Here is a 21,213-nt window from a genome sequence, read left to right as displayed (position 1 = left end):
TCCCCTGCCTCAGCTTGACACTATTCCCACAGGTCCTATCACCGGTGACTAAGGAGAATAGACCGGCACCTGCCCCTCCGCTCCCCCTCAGGAGGAAGCTGTAGAAGACGATGAGGTCTCCCCTCAGCCTCCTCTTTTCCAGGCTGAACAGGCTAAGTGACCTCGGCCGCTCCTCATACGTCTTCCCTTTTAGTCCCTTCACCATCTTCGCAGCCCTCCTCTGGGCACTCTCCAACAGTTTTACATCCTTTTTGTATTGTGGTGCCCAGAACTGCAGATCACAGGAATTGTATTTACTTAAATACCATATTATTAGTAGTAACTTCTGACTTCCTTTGGTTGAAAAAGGCACTCAAAAGCTTCAGTACAGTGCTTGTTATCACTTTAAATATTGGTTTTGGTTTTCCATGTGAAACATTTACATAGATTTTTCATCTTTTAACTTTCTGAAGGTTTATAACCAGCAGATCGTATTCCCCAGAAAGTTGGCCTTTTTTTTTAAAATGGCTGGATACCTATTCCCAAGCCTCACGTTTCTAGTGGAGTAAGGGTGCAGTTACTGAGCCCTTGTTATCACGCAGCTCTACCCATGCAAACATATCAGAACAATTCCATCTTTGTCTCTTCTTCCTGTCTATCTAGCATCCCATTTATTTTCCGCCTTCCTCTGTCATTGTTTCTCACAACATGAGCAAAACAACTTGGCTGGAAAAGCCTTTGAGGGTGTATTTTATGCCAGGTAGCTTCAAGGAAAATGTGAACTGTGTTTGACAGGATACAGTTCTCAGAGAGGATGCAACCTCTATTGAGCTACTACTACTACTACACTTGAACTTTGCCATTTACCATTTGAGTGGAACAAGGGTTATTCACAATGAATTTAACAAAGGATGCTTCTGTATAATTACAGAAGTCAAATGCAGTTTGAACTAGAACAATTTACAAGTAACTTCTGCAAATTCTAGAAAGAAGTCTTTACTGCTTTATACACAAAGGACCAGTGAAAATAAATCTAGTAGTCATCACAAATATACTTTCTAATGCACATTTTGCTCTGCACATATGCAAGGGTACAATGCTTATGTTACAAAATGTCCTTTTCTGAATTAAAAAATAAAAATTGCACGTTTGAGGATGTTGTCTAAACTGACACTATCCACCCTTTGAAGAGGTGCAGAACAGCCAGCAGAAATCTAGTTTTAGGTGCCCTTTGCAAGGGTACTTTTGAGGACAGAGCCACAGAGAAGAGCAGGGGGGGCTGGGCCCCTGCTCAGCGCCCACCCAAGGCCAGGTAAGCAGTGACTGAGCTTCGGGTCCCATATACTTCTCACAGGGACTTACAGCTTGAGCCGCCATCGCCGCATGTTTGCACCACCTGGTGAACAGTACTGCCAGATCACACAGGAGCCTGCTTGGGTATACTGGAGATTTTATAGAAGTCCTCCTACATTGACTAATCCTGACACAGAAGTACTTTAGAATTGAAGGTGTAAGTCAGTTCCAACCCTAACAGACTCCTTGATACCTGTGAAAAAAATACTACATGAGTTAGACCTCAATATTGCAGAGACTTATCCAGTATTTATTGCAAGCACATGGTTCAATTTGCTCAAGACCATTTGTGTACTTGGTATGATTTCTGGGGGTGCACACTACTGTACCCAGTTCAACTCACTGGATGAGCAAATACTCATCCAGTAAGGACAATAACTGAAATCTTCAGTTAATTTCGATAAAATCATACAGCAAAAAGAATGGAATATCCTTTTTCATCAGTAGAGATTTAGGCTTTAGCCAGACAAGGAAGCGGTTGAGAGGCAATGCGCTTCATCATCTTCTTCCAAAAAGTACCTGCATCACCTTAGAGTATTTTAAACCACAGGCAGTTAACAATTTTTGTTTGAAGCAATGCACATTTATTTTAAATTATCACAAGTAATATGATCTATAATACAGAGATGTTAGAATATCTCTCTAAGAGTTCCAGTTCTGTAAGCTATGCATTTCTGGAGAGGTTATGAACTGTAGAATATAGTGATTATTTATTTATCCTTTACAGTGTAAAGATTAGGTTTCATATGGTTGGAATAACAAGTATCTCTGTACAGAAATAATCAATGATACTTTTAGCGACTTTTATAGATTTCAAGATGCAATAAACTAGATATTGACACTTTAGATATTAAGCATTGACAATCATGTTGTGAAACACCTAATAGAGCAACTAAGAATTCTTACTTCATGTGAACAGCAGTCATCTATTTCAAGTACAGAAAGCATCCAAGTGCTCGTGACATTTTATGGATGCACAGAAAATATCATGCAGCAGAAACATCAGTTTTGTGCTTAGTGATGTTTTCTTCTATTAGTATCTAGTGCTAAATCCTGAGAAGTCAAGCTTGGAAATCTCCTTTTCGTTAGAAAAATTTGTTCTGTCTATACGAGAACTTGGGCTTCCAACTTTAGTCAGCCAGGATTTCCTGCAAGAAAAATAAGAGACGGTTAGCATGCAATCAACTGTACATGTGGTGTTTATTCTCCTATCATGCTTCCCCTTTTAAGAGCTGTAAGTACAGTCTTTTAACAAGAAAACTATGCCAAATGTTTAGTTACCTTGTTTCCCCTCCCAGTCTCCTTTAATTTAAGTTCATTTTGCATTTAAGTGTCAACATTTCGAAACATATTATAGAACATTAAATAAGTCTGTTGTAGCCTTTTTCTGTCTGGTAAACTTTTATGTAACGTCCCCTTTTAAGCACATATTAATAGCTTTAAAATAGGCGTATCAGCTTTGCAAATTGAGTATTACACTTGTAGCAAGGACCTAAAAGCCGTCCACAATTTAAAAAGTACCAAGAAAAAACTCAAGCAGCCAGTTTATCCTGTTCTGACGAAAACAAGAAACAAATTGAAATAAAAATGACGCTTTCAAGCCCAGCAAAAGAATAAAGCAAGCAAACCAAAATTACAGTACAAAAAGCAGTATTAAATTATGAAAGATACCAAACAATTAAGAAACATGGGGGGAAACGAACACCTGTAAAAAATCAGTGAGTTTTGTATGCATTTGCATTATGATCCAATCAAATTAATTTGGCACTTGCTTTTTTCTTCCACAGCACACTAAAAAATCTGTATTGAACACAAATTCCAAGGAGGTAATAGTCCAGGAGCTGACAGTATGATGGCTGCTCCTAACTAAATACTAGCCATCTTCCTATCCTGCAGCAATTTAAACTTCTGTACATTAGTAATAAGCCACTGGTGATAACAGGAGGTGCACTAACAACTGATTTGCAGACATCTGCTTCTTTACAGGCTTCTTTATGAAAACACAGTTTGAGGATTTTCTGTCGTATTGAAAACTGAGAAGAAAGAGTACTCTAGCGTATAACACTTAAGTGTATTTCCACACAATACTTTTTATAACTTCAGTGATACATAAATTGTTGTAGGCATGTAACTGCAATTAAAATATTACTATTATTCATTTAAATTCTCATTTGAAGAGCATTGAAGTTGTTTTAAAGTTAATTCATCCCTTGCAAAATTGCACAGAAGATTATAAAATGCAGTCTTCTTGCACTTAGGCATCTTTATTAGAACTGTGCACTCAAGCTGCTTGTCTTAAGCCAATAAATAAAAATACAGAGATCAAAATGTATCTTGTTCAAGACCCTGCATTTGACAAGAATGTTTTTTTGTTGCATTGTCAGAAATTGTATAAAAGACCTGAGATACCTTAGCTGACTACAAGAAACAAGTGGTTTATTATTCTTAGAACTAGCAGGGATGGCACCAAGCCTATACTGAACACCTACACAACTAATCTCATTCTTTAAACTCTGTGCACAGGTTCTTGATTATGAAGAAATACACACTCTTAACACTTAATGCAGGTATTTCTTAGCATTCACGTACCTTGAAACACAACCCTAGCAGTAAGCACGAAGGATTACAGCCTGGCAGAGACAAAACACTCTTTTAAACCCACTTCCCATTTGACCACTAAAAAGGAGGCTCTATATGTAAAGACTCCCTGGAAGACACAAGCCACAAACTGACTTCTCACATTCAAAATGAATTTCCTGTGACAACCTTTAATTTAGTCTATAAATGATGCCAGTAATTCAAATTAAGAAACATCTGTCAGATGTTTATGCATCTACACACCTTGCATTCTTTGCTTCATGTTGTGAACACTCCCTCTTGTGTATTTGAGACGAAATTTTGCAGTAAGGAGTGTAACATGGGAACAGATATACATGAGTGAACCAGGAGAATAGCACTTGGTGCTTGAGTCCTAAGGTGACCAGAGGTATCTCAACAGAAGGAAACAAGCCTAGTAACTGACCCAAAATTCCCTCATGAGAAATTGGAAAGGGGCCCTATTCAGCATAAGAATCTAATGTAGCTGGATGGCCTAAAATCAGAAAGAAAAACATCTGAAATGCTAAATTACTTGAAGCAAAAATCTGCATACACCATTTTTAGAAGGCTAGCGAAACACCCACAGGAAAACATAATCCCCATGGACACGCCCCTTCTCATTTTAAGGTGAGCTTGTCCTGGACAAAAATTAGAAATATCTTCCTTGCCCAGTGTTCACAACTGTACTTAAGGTCAACTGAGTGCCTGGCTGCTCCCAATTCTCAAGTTCCACTGCATGTAGAAAGTAACACCACAAACTCCATGCAGAGCAAGCTCTATTGTCAGCTCCACAGTCTCACATGGAGAAGACTAAAGTGAGAACAGTAAGAGTCCAGATAAAACAATTCATCTCCACTAAAACTTTTTAGGACATATTTATGCAACTTTAGTTCATGCGGGAAGTAGGGAAGAAAGCCACAGAGCTGCTCCCTACCTCAGATTTACATGGCTGTAGGGGCTCAGTTCTTCATCTTTCCTCATATTTGCACAAGACGGACCATACACTTAACACTATAAAGCACTTTTTTGTACCAGCTGACAAAGCAAGAAACCTGTATCTGCTACAATTAGTACACAGTTATTGTAGTTAATTTCTCATTTATCTACAAATGAGAAAATATTATCTCCAGCAACTCTGATAAATATCTTTGGAATTGTTTTAAATTTCATTGGTATCCGTAGGCCCGAATAAACAGAACGTTCTGTGCCCCCTACTACTTCACTCAGCCTTAGTTCTCTCACACACGCCATGAATTTCAGACCACCCAGCACCTACCAAACATTAACTAGCTTGTGGCATTCGGAGCTGTACCTCACCACGTACAGCAGCCACCTACCTGATGGTGGCTGCACGATGCTCCTCGGGAGCAGGTAGGACAACTCACCTCCCCCAGCTGGGGCGGGCCAACTCAGACGGGGACACCCCTTTCAACCGTTTGGCAGGAGCCGAGCCCGCAGCTCACCCTTCGATAGCTATTTTAAAGGGAACATTTCTGCTGCAGCCGCCTGATGCCGGACGAGGAACCTACCTCCAGACAGCCTGCCCTGCCGGGCCTTCTCCTCACGGCGACTCGAGAGCGCCCAGCGCTGATTGGCTCACTCAGACGCGTGCCGCCGCCGGGGCCCGCTCAGGGCCTTCTGGAAGGTTCTGCGCCCCGCTCTCCCCCCTCCCGCGGCGGGCTAAGGGCTGCGCGGGCAGCCCCGCCCCGCCTCACGGCCCCGCGCCTCGCCTCACGGCCCGGCCCGCCGGTCCCCGCGCACCGTGACGTTATCTACTCAAGCGGGCCCTGCCGCGGGACTCGGGCTTGTTACCGAGGCAACCAGGCGTGTTCCTTCAACGCATGGCTGGAAAAGAGCATCCGAAGGGCCGTTTCTGCAGGGTGCCCGGCCATACACGGTTGTGAAAGCACACACACACCTTTCACCCAGCCCTGGGCACAGTGTGAGGCCAGTGGCTGGGCAGCGGGGCGCTGCCTGCTCAGACACGCTCCATCCATCAGGCGCCCCCTCGCCCAGGGCACTGATCCCACGGGTATTTCTCTGGAAATATTATTTAAGGAGCTTTGCCTACATCATACAAGATCATAGTAGCACAGACATAAAAAACACCACACTTTGAATACTGCAGCCAGCAGACTGACTTGCATTTCCCAAAGACTTCTTAAAAGAACAGAATCTAGACTATAAAACCAAACATTTTCTGAAATAGTTTTGTTTGCACTATGCTCTAAACAAAATCTTTCCTGCTTTGGTACAGAAAAATGAAGTCATGCAGTAGGTGCAGGTGTGGGAAGTGGCAGAGCACACAGCTCATCACTCCCTACGAGACGGGATGCAGCACAAGAAAGAAGCCTTGCCATCCTTTGCTCGTGTACAACGGGGAAGTAAAACAGAAAATTTGCAGTAATGAAAGCGATGAATTATCAGCAGTGTCTTATGAACCCTTACACTTGAGTTCTGACCCAAGAGGAAATGGTTTAAGGGTTTGGCTATGCCGCTTTTTAAGGATATGTGTTTTTTTACCACCTGGCTTCTGGTTCAGGTCCATGTCTGATCATTTAGGGAATAACAGCTGCTCACCACTCACAGAAGTATGACAGCATTATATAAATTCCTAGTCTCCACACCTGAAAAGACCACCACACTTTGTACTAATGATACTCCTGTGGGCCAGCTCTGAGGCTAAGGCACATATAAGGTGAGAAACTTTTGCCAAAACACATTTTGGGGATGATTTGTTTCAACAGCATGGTTTTGATTTGCTTCAAAGAACCATGACTTCTCCAGAACTAATATTACAGCATCTTTCATAAGTACCGTTTCATTTACATGGAAAGAATCTATCAAGTGTTGGAGAAGGTGTGGGCGTACCAAACAAGCACGTAAATAAACAAGACATTTTTCCTTTGCTAGACGCTGTATCAAATCATCAATACACATAGGATGCTTCTATGGGGACTTATTTAGAATAAACTAGTTGAGCTTTTTACATATAACTGAGACCACAGCATTTTACAGCCTACAATGCTAAAAACAGATCTGAAAAGTGATCTACGGCATCAACATTGGTGAGCCAGGCACAGCTTAGGAATATATTTGTTTCTCTTTGTCTTAAACCCAGCGTTACTCACAGTAGAACAAGCGAAACGTGTTCTGTATTTAGAGGGGGAGAGAATAAAGGCACTGACGTGTTTACAATTTATTTCCCTTTGTTTGGGATAAAATATTTGAGAGAATGTTGCTTTTTGAAGACTGTATTTACATCTGAGACAGTGTATAGACTAGGATTACAAATATTTATGAAATACCTCCAAAATGTTGTTGTATTCTGAAACAGTACTGTCACGGTTTCCTAAATCCTGATATTTAAGTGTCTGCAGAACAGAAATATGCAATTTTTTCATTGCTGTCTGGCTTTTCACCATCTACAAAGAACTTTAGGCTTGGAAACCATGGCTTTCTCTGCAATCTTAAGGACTAGGAAGGTTTTACTTAAAGCCTTTTTGTTTTATACACCTGAAATGCACATAAAGCTAAAGCTTCTTGTAGCCTGTATAGTAGCGGCATGTGACAGCTCATAGGTTACTGCAGAGACATTCCACTACCAGTCCACCTCTGTTCCTGTTGCAGGGCCCTAACAGTAAAAGAGAAATGTGGAAACAATTTATAGAGTTAAGTGTTCATGTGAAAGAAAGTAACAGGAAAGTAACAAAAACCTTAACAAGTGTTTGAAAACATTGCTGTCTGACTTTATTTGAATTGTATGGCCTAAGAAAAAAACACCACATTTAGCATTAAGTTTAGCAAAAGCAGTCAAGGTAGACAAAATAGAGAAAACATTCTGAAGCCAGAGAATGTGCAAAGGGTCCCCAAGAGAATCCAGGGAAGACTTGCAAACATTTTCGTGCAGGATAAAGTCAAGAGGATTCAATCAAAACTTAGTCAAATTTCTCCTACCAACCTTCCTCCTCTGCTCCTTGTATTTATTTTATTTTTTCATAACTCTTGAATGTAGGCTGTAGCTTGGAGTAAAACCTGAAGCTGCCTGACCTGAAATGCGGCTGCTTGTGGAGCTGTACTAAAGGGGGCCTCTGCTGCCATGGAAACTGCTGCACTCCCCTCAGGGAAATGGCAGCAAGAGATTTTTAAACTCTTTTGCTTACAGCTTGATAAATCACCAGAAATACTGCGGGCAGCAGTCCACACACTAGGTCAGGATCAAAGGTGTGCACTTAGTTGTACATCCACACCTTTTGCATATACATACCTGCAAGAAGGGGGAATTAGCAAAGGCAGAACCAGGCAGAGCGAAAGGGAGAGAAATTTTAACACCTGTATTAGGACGACCCCACTACAGTCCACCAACAAAACAAAGCCAAGAGGCAGGTTACTTCAGAGCGTTAAAGGAAGCAAGGAAAAACACCAGCAGTCTAAGGATATAGGCCAACAATGCATGGGCCATAAATCAAGCAACCTGCTCAGGCGTAGGTGTGGTGCCCCAGAACAGAACTGAGCCTGTAGGCGTGGGGAAGACTGTGCTGCTTCTGCCTGCTTGCTAGCTGCTCCATGAATCACAACAGCCAGTTCTTAAAATATCCAGTGGGTCAAGTCCACAGCTGTTTTAGAAAGCGGAGAAAAAGATATTTAATCAAAACTAGTGTTTGAACTTGTATTTATAAGCACAGCTGACAAATGAATGTTATTAATTTGTTTATATTTCTTCCTTTTCTGACAAACCCTGCTGTACTCAAGGCTAGCATTTCTCTAGAGAGTACATTGTACAAGTTTCTTCAGGGTACTACTTCAAAATAATATGACCAGCAAGGACAAATTAGCAGAAACTGATAGATCAAACGTATGAATTAAGTGTGACAATGTTGAGTAAGTTTCAAATACATATATTTTGGTGTCTCATTTCTATTCATTAACCTGAGAAAAGTGGTTTGAATGTTGATGTTAGTTGCATACTGTATGTGTTATCAGGGAAGATTTTCTTTTTATGTAAATGATCACTACTAGCTTGCACTAGCACAGAATTCAACCCTTTGTATTTCAAATTTGAGATTTGAAGATCTTGAACATCTTTTCCACTCTAAATGAGTCTGAAATTTACTTTGTTATTCATATCTGATCTACATTAAATGTCTACATCTTAAAGAGGCAGAATGATCCCCCAAATAAATGAAAGCGAATCTGAAGATTTTCTTATGTGCTACACAAGAGATCTGATGAGGATTTTCTTGTTAAATATTTTTGTAAACTTGAAGTATAATTTAGTTATTTACAGGCATGCAATCATAAGTGCATTTTCATAAAAATTATCAGAATATCTCTTCATTGAAAAGAAGTCGAAAAATCACATTTGGCTTCTCAAAAAACTCAGAAAAAGATATGCAATATCACAGACATTTGTTCCAATGAAGAAGAGTAAAGAAATGAAAAATAAAACCAAGTTAGCCATTTCAGTAACTCAAAATAGGTTTCATGTCATGCTGATCTATAGAAAGCACAGGACAAATGAGAACATCCTGTTAAACTCATGTCTTATATTCCCAAAGCAATAAACGTACCAGAGAGCCCTACGAAGCAGAAAGGCCTATTATTTTTCCTTGTAATAGGTCTGCCTCCTACAGGGTAAGGTTTGGCTCACAACACAAACCAAGTACAATTTCGGCTAACACCACTCTATCACACAGAAAGCAACCAAAAATGATTTCTTATACCCCATCTATTAAACGAAAGACCACAAGAAGTTTAAATGAGGAACCTTGGCTGTTAGCATACCAATTCAGGCTTCTTGAGAAAAGCTAGTTCTCTGACACTTGATAACTGGTTAGTATCCACCATCCACATAAGTTGTATTTAAAGCCAATAGCTGTGTTATAGTTGAGCAAGAAATAAAAATACCATTGCCTCTGATCATCAATTTTTTAACTTAAAAAGTTGATTAAATGCTAACCTTAGGCATTTCAAAGCAACCCTGTTAGCAGCCCATAATTAAGCATCACACTGACCAAATCAGCAGTATCACTTAAAAATCCATTTCGTTATCCAGCCCGGTAAAAACAAGAGAGCCCTTAGAGTAAAGAGCTCAGTTAGACATACAGTCCAAGTTCAGATTAAACCCACATGCATCCACAGTCCAGAAAAGCATTCAAATGAGGCTGCAAATTGTGCAGATAACACATGCAGTCCTAAGTTTCAAAGACTACGCTTTTCTGCTCTTTTGTAATGGGGTTCAGCAAGGGAGGCAGACATACAAACCATGAAGATTAACTCCCACATTACCATGCTTACTGATCTTCTGAGAGTTGCAGAGAAGATACAATTTACACAGAAAATACAATTAAGTTATTATGCAAGAACTAAAAATAATGTCAGACCAAAACACAGTGATTTCCTTCAAGCATGACTGGGATTCATGCTATTTCCCTCAAAAGTCAAGATAGCTACAAAAAGATACTCAGAAGATGCAAACTGTCCAACTGCTTTAACTGGAACTATTTTAACTATTTAAAAAATGGAGATCTCAAAATGAAAGTATCACAGTTTTTAAAGCTTCACATTATAGAGCACAAAGCAAGTCCATGTGAGAATATCTAACACTTCCAGTGTTGCAGTTACTGCAACACATTTCCCCTTCCCAAGATACCACTTTTTGAATCCTTCAGGAGATAATGGGTCAGCTCACTTCAGAACATGCACAAGTGACTGTTTCTATCAAAGTACCTTATATAAGCATCCACACGTGAGCACAGATTAGGCAGTCGGATGTCCAGCTGTTCCTCATGCTGAAGTGCATGTACAATTGCTTTCAGATGCACAAAACGTTTGCCTGCCCATTTTTTTTTAGCAGTGAAAACAAAACCCATCCCACACAGTCACAAAAATCTCAGCCAAACCAATTTTAAGCTGAAATATTTACTTTGGCTATTTTGGCATCTCAGATACATTTTATTACTATTAGATCAACTGATGAATGTATGCTGGGACTTAACAAACTACCTTTATTTTAAAGACAACGGCAACATATATTTTAACTCCTATAGAAGTGGATGCCTGTTGTCAGAAAGTATGTAACAACTCAGAATTTTATTTTCCATTTTTCTATAGCTTAGTGTTTTGAAACATTCTTAACAAACATTCAGCTAGCTCAGCTCCTCCCCGCCCCACCTTTACTAAATTAAGTTGTGTAGTGTAGTTTAAGTTGCACACTTTCAAGGAAGTAGTTACCTCCATCTTTTAGCCCACAGCCTCAAAAAACTTTAAAAGCAACTGTGATATAAAATAGTAGGTATTTTAGCATATGAGGTAAACCAACAAAAATTTACTATAATAATCAATACTCCATTTGAGAGCATAGCTGTTCAAAAAAGCACCAAGTAGACCACGGTAGCCAACAATCTGCTTCAATTTTATGCGTGGAAGTTTAAGCTTGGGCTTTGTCAGGACTTAATTGCAAAAAAATCACAGCATCCTGAATTATCAACATAGCTAAAATAAGGAGGATGCAAGAGATTAACATAAGGATACATTATAGGTATTGCATTCTTTATTCCACAGGAGCTATTTGTTGTTTCCAGCACACCAGAACCTGTTCTTGAGGTGAACCCAGCACAGTATGTTTACAAAGAATGTAGTTTTACAAAGAATGTAGTGGTGTAGAGCAGTGTACAAGCTAGGTGTATAAATAATATCCCCTGTAATTAATAATTAAAATCACCTTTGCAATTGATTAGTTACTATAAATTAAAATCCTCCATGTGTTGTTTATTGTTTCTGTAAAAAAAAAAAAAAATGTTCATGTGAGATGCAGCAGTGCTGCAATCATGCCTATGGCTAAGTCCATTCCTGCAATCTATAAACTGTCATTATGAATATATTCAGTGTAAATAAACACATTTAATATCAAAGCTCCAAGCTATTTAAAAAAGCTATCAAAGCATGAACACATTTTGGTTCAATGTTTTTGTTTCAAAAAATTAAGCAAAGTTTTTAATATTTATTCAATTAGAATCTAATTCATATTCTTTGTAATTCAGTGTTTCATGTGCTGTAGTACTTAGTATTTTTTTATTAAATAAATCTGGTTCTTGAACTATTTGCTTTAAAAAACATCCTGATTATTTGCAAAAGAGATAAATCAACTAGGAGAATTATTATTTTATTTTTTTTCCCAGAAATAAAACCTTAAAAGATAAAGCCAGATTTGAAATCCTGAACTATCACCTTCTCAGGCACCACTTAGAAAACCAAACCAGCAGATTTAGTAAATGTTCATCATACAGGTAATGGGCTTGGTCTTTCCCCCAAGCTTCTAAGCTTCCATTTGTTTTGGACATCTTCCTGCTGTCTCATTAGGATCTGCCCTTTAGAAGTACTTTTTTTTTTAAAAAAAAAAGTACTTAAAAAAAAAAGAAAAAAAGATTCAGATTTCAAGAACTATAAGAAAAGCAAAATTCTACTCAATGCAACAGTGACACTTCCAGTGAAGGCAGTGAAATAAGCTTTATCTGTTTCACAATATTTAAAAATCTGACTACAAAAAAATAACATCTAATAAAAAAAAAAGAAATCATTTTTGAAAGTTGATAGGCCCATACTATTTTTGGGGTACTCCTTATAAATAGGTATTGTTAACTACTAAAAAGCATTTTGTCTTGTGCCACCAAGTCTTAATTTCATCCCTTAGGCTTCACGTGTTGTAGGCTGATAAAAGAAATGTGCATCAGGAGGCAATCTGAAAAAAAGGTGTTTTGGAATAACATGCCAAGAAAACACTAAGACAGTTAAGTAAGTGGTAAGAGTTAAATAAAAATCAGCTCGTATTTTATTAAGTATGTAATTAAGCATACTCTGTTGAACAAAGATCTTTGATAGCTCAGGCAATGCCACTTTATTGCTGTGTCGCAAAAGAGGAGTATAATAGCAGGGTAAGAGTAACAACAATTTCTTAACACACATGTTTTGATAATTGTTAAGTACCTGGTAAGAACAGAATTACTGGCAAAGTACAGATATGTTCCAAAACTCAAATCATTCTATTTTTTCATCTTTTCCTTAAGCTTCAGGCGCTGTCAAGAAGTATTAAACATCTCATTTGTTTTCTGTAATCTATGCCATTTCTTTCCCTTCCCCCTTTTTGATTTTATTCTGCCTGACCATTTATTCCGCCTGACCACTGAAACAGACTGATCTGTTTCCTATCACTTTCATACTGTAGACTGCTAACTTAGGACTTGTATCCTGATTTAAGAATTACAAAATCCTGGAAAACCCCAGAGATTTCATTAAGAGCCAACTTTTATTGAAATTTATGTACAAATTTAATTAATATTATGCTTGACTTAACCCATGTTTCAGAACCAATTGCCACTGCTTCATTAATGCAAGAAAGGGTGAGTACTGAAAGTTGATGGGCTAGTCATGACTCACCATTTTGAAACAAGTTTTCTCCATTGCAAAGCTTGGAGCACTCTACAGAGCCTTCCAACAGCATTAATGAAGTGAGATCATTCGCTGGTGTACTCACCGATGCCCAGCTGCATTATGTATTTCCTGACTTAGAGAATTTTCTGTGGTGGTCACTGTATGATGGTGATTGCCTTTGTTCAACTTTCAACTCTTTCCTTGTCACCAATATAATTCCTGACTTGCAACTGTGCTAACATGCATATTAGGATGGGATTCAGGACTGAAGTCTGGAGTTACTAGTTTCTTAAAGTAAAAAAAAAAAAAAAGAAAAAAAAATCAAGTATTTTAACTAATTTTTAAATAACTAATTTTAAGGAACTCATTTCAAAATAACTTAGAGTTACTTGGTGCTTCCAGTGACAAAGATTTCCAAAGGCAGATAGATCAAGTACAGGCATTCAAGACTGGCATGTTTCCTAGAATAAGACCTCTCATGACTCTCATGCGCTTTTTATTAAAAAATTGCTCATAACAATCTGTTTGGCCATTTATAAGTGCACAGATAATAAAATACATTCCTTCTTTTTTTGCAACACCAAGACCTTGGAAGCAAAATAACCAAACAAATAATTTAGGAGCAAGCATCATGAAAAACTTACAAACACTTGCAGTGTTTGATTCTGGAGGAGCTGTTCTAAAATAATAATTTCAGAAAATTAGTGTCAGAACAAGTCAGGTCACCATCCATTTTTACAAAAACAAGAGTGTGCCCCAGCTTCCTCATTTTGCAGAGGAAACAATCCAAACAGTTCATATAAGTTGCATAAGTAAGAAATTCAAATCACAACAGCTTGAACAAAATTTGGGATATAATACACATCAAATGAAAAGGGTGGCTGGACCACAGACATGGCTACAGACAAAGCCACTAAAAGCCTTCAGGAATTGGAGTGCCCGTTGTGATATGAGCAGCCTGATTTATTTTCAAGAAAACTTATGATTACATGACAGAATTCATCACTGCGTGTAAAAGACCAGGAAGGAGCTGAGTGCACACGACTTCTGCAAGTTACTTTCCAGGGTCTCAAACTGAGCACTAGTACAAGAAACAGACATCGCTATGAAAAGCCTGGTCTTGACCAACACCATGGGGGAAATTTTTGGCAGAAGTCGAGAAAGCCACTTTTCAAGGCAGCGTTTAACCACCTTAGTGGTTACCGTGCTTTGCTTCCCATCTTATTCACTGGTAAGATTGGTGAAAACAGAAGGCATAAATAGAAAATACAAGTCCTTTAACCGTACAAAGCCCAAGTTTTCTGCATAAAATGTAGTTTGTGGTAACCCAGACCTGGCTGAACAGTCATAGAAACAGTGAATTACAGTGGAAGAAGCAAGTTTTAAACAAAAAATTCAACTTTACAGCTTCTTCCTGACCCTGCAAGTTGCAGACCCGCCACCAATACATGTAATTTAGGAATATGTCTGTCTCTAGAAGTCCTTTGCTACTGCATCTAGCATAGACAGCATACTTCTGTCTTTTTGCTTGCCCCTGCTTTTGGGAGCAGTGCTGCTTTCAGTGAGGGCAGTCTACCCTAATGGAGCACCCTCCATAGGAGAGCAGTCCAGTTGTGTGAAATTCCCATCCAGAGGAAATCAGTGGAAGGCTTTCCAATGACAGAATCAGAATTTCATCCCTTATACTCCCAACAAGCAGACTTACTCACCATTTTTGTACAATGTATTGCAGAAATACAGGCAGTCCAAAGTAACAGCTATATTTTTGACATCATACCAAATCATTTTCCTGGTTAAGTTAGAAGCTTAGTATTATATGCAAATTTTCATTAGAAAGCGTATATTCAAAGATGTCTAAAGTAACACCTGCTAGTACTGTATAGAGGGATAGACATACCACATTGGACAAAACCCTCATTATAGATGATGTAAAAAGATAAGAGCTAGATCCTCACTGTGAGGCTTCTGGATACAAGAATAGATGTTCTCAAATGCATGTAGATTTCCAGTTCAGAAGACTAGCATTCCTAGAGGATAAGGGTCAGACAAAACATACTTCAAACTCTTGAATACCAATGCTATCTTAACCACCAGCTCACACTTCCTCTTGGGTACACACACCAAACCACATGTTAAATTACGCAGCGACACCAAACAAATCCAGGAGACTGGAAATCCTGGTACTCGGAAGTAAACAGATGTACAAGTCCAGTCACCAAGGACTTCTGCTAGCAGCTCATTAGACAGTAAATACTTGTAACACTGATTCTGATTCTAGGAATTGAACATATAACACGCCTTAAGCAATCCCATACACAGTTGTGGACTCAGTTTTCATTGCAATGCATGGAATTCAGCCACAGAACTTTCATTAAAATTAAAGGAAAACATATGCCTAGGTCTTCTGCACTTCTACGAACTTCTCAGTGTGTATACACACACCAGGAACAACAAAACCACTGTATTAGTTAGTTAAAAGCTCCCACATTGAACTTGGCTAGGCTGCTCCTTTGTTGCATGACAAATATGTCATCTCAAGTCTAAGAGCTACAAGAATTATTACCAACAAGGTGCCTGCAAGCAAAGACTACTTCCACCCTGCTATTAGAGAGCAACTTTGTCTCTTATAATACAAAAGCAACAAAAAGGATTTATATTTAATTAAAACAGTGCATCCGTTTTGGCTTTCAACTTGATACAGGATGTTAGTCTTGCCTACATATTTTTTGGTTTACTTATAAACAACGGAAAGGAAGAGTTTATAATTCAAGAATTGACAGATCCTTTACTACTACAACATGAATCATTCTGTTTTTCCACTCTCCTTTAATGATAGGAGAAACAACACTTTATTATTTTATGTGATTTTGCTTATTCATCCATATATATTCATGCAATAAACACAGAAGTGCTGATATGCTTTCTTAATTTTTCCCCAAAACTAGATAAACACCCAGCACTGCAGCTTTAAAATAAACATATCCACCTCACTTTTTAATTGTTGGACACTTATTCATGACTTCACTTTCCAACACTGGAAGACAAAGATGCCAAATCCACAAATAGAAAATGGTCCATTTCTTATTTCAGCTGCTAACACTGCTTCATTTACAAAGTAAGTTAGTGATCAGTTCAGTGGAGGCCTGTGAAAGTTGACTGGCCACTTAAAGAGTTTTCTTTTCAGGATCACTTAAATTTTTAACCTAAGAGTCCGATCCTTCACAAGTATACCCCAAAAATGGTAAGCACATCTCAGTATAGTCGTTTCAAAGATTAAGCACGTTATGTTATGAAAACCAGATTTAGTATCTTAAGCAAAAATCCAATATGAACTTCAAGAGGCAACACCCTTTTACCCAGATAAAAAGCAATGTGATCACAGCTAAGATTCAAAACGGTTTGATTTAATTAGAGTATTTAACATCTGCTTTGCTTTCTTCTTGCAGCAACAGTAAAACGATACAGACAAAACTAAACACTGCCCAACTAAGAAAATTGTAATTGACAGTTGAGAAACCCTCAGACTCCTCTCCATACACTGAGGGTTGAAAGCTAGATTAGATTGCTGTGCCTACCAGTCCTTCACTGTCTGGGCACAGAGAAAGATCCAAATTGCTAGAGTTGATACTCTCCAAAACCAACAGCACTGATGTATCTGAAATGTTAGATGGCATCTAAGAACTGAATAAAGGAATGAGGTTTCCTACCTTTCACAAAACATTGTGAACAACATTGATTTTATCCGAAAAGTGTTGTGCATTTTTCCCAGATACACAATTGAAACACCACTGGTATGACCTGCAAATACCAACAAGTAAACAGACAAAACCCTGCAGCAACAGAGCACTTGTTGGAAGACCATGAAGTTTATTTCTTTTCTTTTGATATACATGCAGAACCTTTACTTCAGGGATTAAGAAAAATTACAGTGGGGAAAAATGCAACATGGAGAACTCTAAAGGGAACAGATTACCAGAACAGAAAACTATGTATAAACAGTTCAGACCTTGATCCCTATGTATAGTTTTAATACAGTTACGTTTACTACAAGCACACAGAACTGAAATGGTCACGTGGCTATAGCTTCAACATTTAAATAGACCAGCAACACAATTATGATAAACCTGGCTGGACACCATATCCAAGAAGTTGTTTTAAGCAGAGGTAAATTTGGCAAAGATAGAGCAGTAATCGTGCCTAAATATGCAAAATTAAAGACAGAAGAACGTATTACAGCAGCACTCTGCAGCACGTCGGCATTCACAACCTCTGGTTTTGACAGTCGTGCTTAAAATGACTCCAGTCTATATGAACAATGGCACAGAGGTCTACAGAGAATAAGGAAGCCACCTTAAACCTTTTGATGAGGTTACCTTGTTGCTGGGTGGTTTGTAGATTCAAGAAAAAGAGATGCACAGTAAAACCTCACATCTGGGTAAAGCCTGAGAAAGAACATCTCCAGTGTGTGATGGATGATCAAGTGACAGGTGTAGATGAACAAGCCATCACTTGGAGATACCCATACACATAAATGGAGGCTCATGCGTCTGGGTTCCTAGGGTGAGTATGACAGGACATTAGCTTCAACCCTACCTACAGTTTCCCTATGGGAAATGGGCACGACCTGCCATGTCTCTAAACCTATAGGCGAAAAGAACAGATTAACATGAGAAGTGAAAGAAACAAAGAACTACATAGACAGCATGCTCTTCAACCTAGGGATTCTTCTGCAAAACTTATAAAGAACACCTAAATCTCTGTTCTATGTTAGTAGCTAACCTTCAAAACACTTTCTTTATTGATATGCTTGTAAAATAAGTTCTGTTTAAGAAAGTTCCAAGTCCCAAACAATTACTGATTATTTACTGTTCTTTAGGGCAGGGGATACATTCACTAAGGAATGCAAAACACTTCCCTTATGGCAAAATTCTTTCAGATAATAATGAAACTGTTGCATGAGAGATGCTGGCTACAGGATGCAACTCATTCCAGCTGTTAAAAGGAATTTTTAAGAAATATTTTTCATTAATTTCTTGATCTATATTGGCCACTTATTGGATAAATATTTGTTTAAATAGTATATGTTCAATAGTTTCGTTTGTTTTAAGATACCGGTGTTCAGGAAATAGGCCCAAGTGACTTTCCATGGGTTAGAAAGCACAGCAATGGTCGGCACCACAGTTTTTAACAGGGTTTCACACTGGTGAACTACAAAGTAATAGTAATTGCCCTGTTCAGTTCATTCCTCAGGAACAGCAACTCATTCACTCTGTAAAGTTGACTCTTCAATTGACATAAAGCCCTGAAGAACAAAACCCTAAATTAATCCTAACTATGAAGACTACGTTCTATCATACACCTTCCAGGAACCTCTAGTCACAGAAATAAGCTATAAACAAACCACCAGAAGATCTCCAAGCCAAGCCATTTCCACTTTGAAAAGTTTACAAGTATTGAGCTTCTGTGATGAATTAGGCACCAAAACCCATTAAAAACTTTAGACTTAAATCCTAAAATGTTTCTTCTTTAAGAAAATACTTCAGCACAATCATTCTATCACTGAGAGTTTCAGAAGTAACAGAAAATACCAGCTATTGCTAGGAAGAGCTTTTTTTAAGCTTAGAATTGCCACAATCAAGTTCGCACTTCTCTTCCCGGCTAGCCTGCACTCACATCTGGTTTCACTTACATCCCTGTAAGGTTGGTTCAGGGCCCCTGCAATGCTGCGTTGACTGGCACCTCAGGAGTATTTCAAGCATTCAGCCTTGTAATTCTAAGTTGTAAAGCAGTCAAGAAGGCATCAGCTGGACAGCGTCACTGGTCCCTGAAGTCTTCCCACCAATACACTACATAAAGGATACATGCGGCCAGACATATATGTAATGTTACTTAAATGCCTCCATCTTCCCCCTATCTTCCCATGTACTCTGTTCCACTCATGTCATACCTTGCAGTTTGTTCTTTGCAATATGGATCTAGTTTGGCTTTCTAGTTAATAATGTACCTAGAGCAATTCTGATAGCTCTTCAGTATAATGCATGATAATGAAAGCAGCTGCTGCCACTCAACTGAAACTGCATTCTGCTTTGAACTTAATATTTATTGCATCTTTTCATTCACAGAGTGTATCTGCCTTAACCTTACAGCACTTCCACTGTGAGCTAAAGCAATTTTCTGACCTTGTAAAAAAAAAAAAAAAGCATTAATTAATGAGCTAGAGTTAATTTCTTTAAGAATTTCAGGTCCATGTCGCTCCTCATCTGCAATTAATTTCATGAAATAGAAATTCAAGTCCCTGCGTACTTAGAATTCTTAAATAATTTGTGAACAGGCTACCTGAAGCTACGTTACAGATTGCTATTAAGGTTTATTACATGAACAGTATCCTGTCTTTTGGCAGCAGGACGTATCTTGCCGTTCACACACTTTTCCAGTGCTGCCTCTCAAGAGATACTGCCACAAACAGAGGACTGGAAGCCTCTGTGCCAGCACACGGGCAGGCAGAAGTGCCAGGCAGCACCTTCACTACCCATGGAGAGCAGGCAGCTGCCTTCCAGGCTGATAAGGCAGGATCTCTCAGGTTCAAGGCTGACCAGTGAGTCAGTGCAGCAGCCGAAGGATGCTGTCACAATCTCAGACATTAGAAGCAGTTTCCATGCCCAACCCCCTTTTATTTTCTCCAGACAACTCCATGAATGAAAAACAGTGTGAGACTGGACAGGTCTGTCAAAGCTCCATTGGGAGTTTGGATTATGCATTGCTGCATTTCCAAGAATCCCCTGGCTCTACTTTGAGCATCAGCTCATGAAATGCTCTGCCTTGATGATTTTGCCAAGGAGCAAAGAAGTGGAAATAGGAGAAAGCCCCACATGTATTACTACCCCTGCTTACTCAGACAGCAGTGATCACCCAGACACAATTCACTACCGTGACAAAACCACCACAAAGCCAGGTACAGCTACACATTTTGGTTGCTCACACCAGAGGCGACGTAAGATAAATAAAAAAAACAATTTAATTGGACATGATACTAATTTTATGTTTTTACTGTCACGTTGACTATATTCTATCACTTCTTTCAACCGATGTCTAAACAATATACCAGATCTCTAAATGATTTGGAACAGCAGTCAGCTTTGATACTTCAGAGCTTGCATTTTTTTTAAAATGAAAATAGAAAAACCTCAAAAAGTTATTTAAAGCAGGGTACTGATAATTATTAAAAAATATGAAGTCATAGGGTACTTTATTCTGCCCGAATCTTTGAGGAATTCAGCAATTGATGCAATTGCCCAGCATGCAATTAGAAAGCATATTAAACATTGAAGTATGTGCAAGTGAGCCTTCATTCATATATATGGACATACTAACTGTCACCCAAACAGGCAGAGACATGTAGAAAACAATATATCATTTCCTTGAGAAGAATTTTACCTATAGCTGCATAGCACTACTAATATGCCTGAATCAGAACGAGACTCCTGCAAGATACTAAGGACAGAATTACTGCTGTTTGAATGTTTCAGTCTGACAGAATTACAGTGTAACATCAGACATTTTCATGGCAGAAACAATTTGTTTTAATACCTCCAGACAGAGTGAAGTTCATCTGACAGCCACTGATTAAAACATGTTTAAAACACTGCCCATGTAGAAAATTTTTCAAACACTAGGGTCTAAGTTGGGACATGCTGCAACTGGGAAAGGCAGCTCAGGTACAGGGCCACAGTACACAGCGCTTCAGCGATGCCAGGCAGGGCTCCAGCCCACAGGGCAGGCCTCCCTGCCCATGGAAAACTTCCACAGATACGCAGAGAGATAAATCCAGTTTTGGAAGCTAGCCAGGATCAAAAT

General features: G+C 38.8%; 1 protein-coding gene across 6 annotated transcripts in view; it reads right to left on the bottom strand.

Moving 5' to 3' along the window:
* Positions 1-1,893: 1,893 nt before the first annotated feature.
* ACYP2 (acylphosphatase 2) overlaps positions 1,894-21,213 on the bottom strand; it is a 39,232-nt gene continuing 19,912 nt past the window's right edge. For 4 of the 6 annotated variants that reach the window (XM_083832410.1, XM_083832408.1, XM_083832407.1 and 1 more), the window contains one exon: positions 1,894-2,480. In XM_083832410.1, the coding sequence (XP_083688536.1) occupies positions 2,366-2,480 (115 nt within the window). In that variant the 3' untranslated portion in view covers positions 1,894-2,365. Of the gene's footprint in view, positions 2,481-5,459; positions 8,547-21,213 lie in introns of all 6 variants that reach the window. The other 2 variants (XR_014582896.1, XR_014582897.1) reach the window with 1 other exon arrangement.

This window comes from Anser anser (genome assembly GCF_964211835.1).
Source record: "Anser anser genome assembly, chromosome: 3".
NCBI lineage: Eukaryota > Metazoa > Chordata > Aves > Anseriformes > Anatidae > Anser > Anser anser.
The sequence above is the reverse complement of the archived record's forward strand: the minus strand, read 5'-3'. Positions and strand labels throughout refer to the sequence as shown.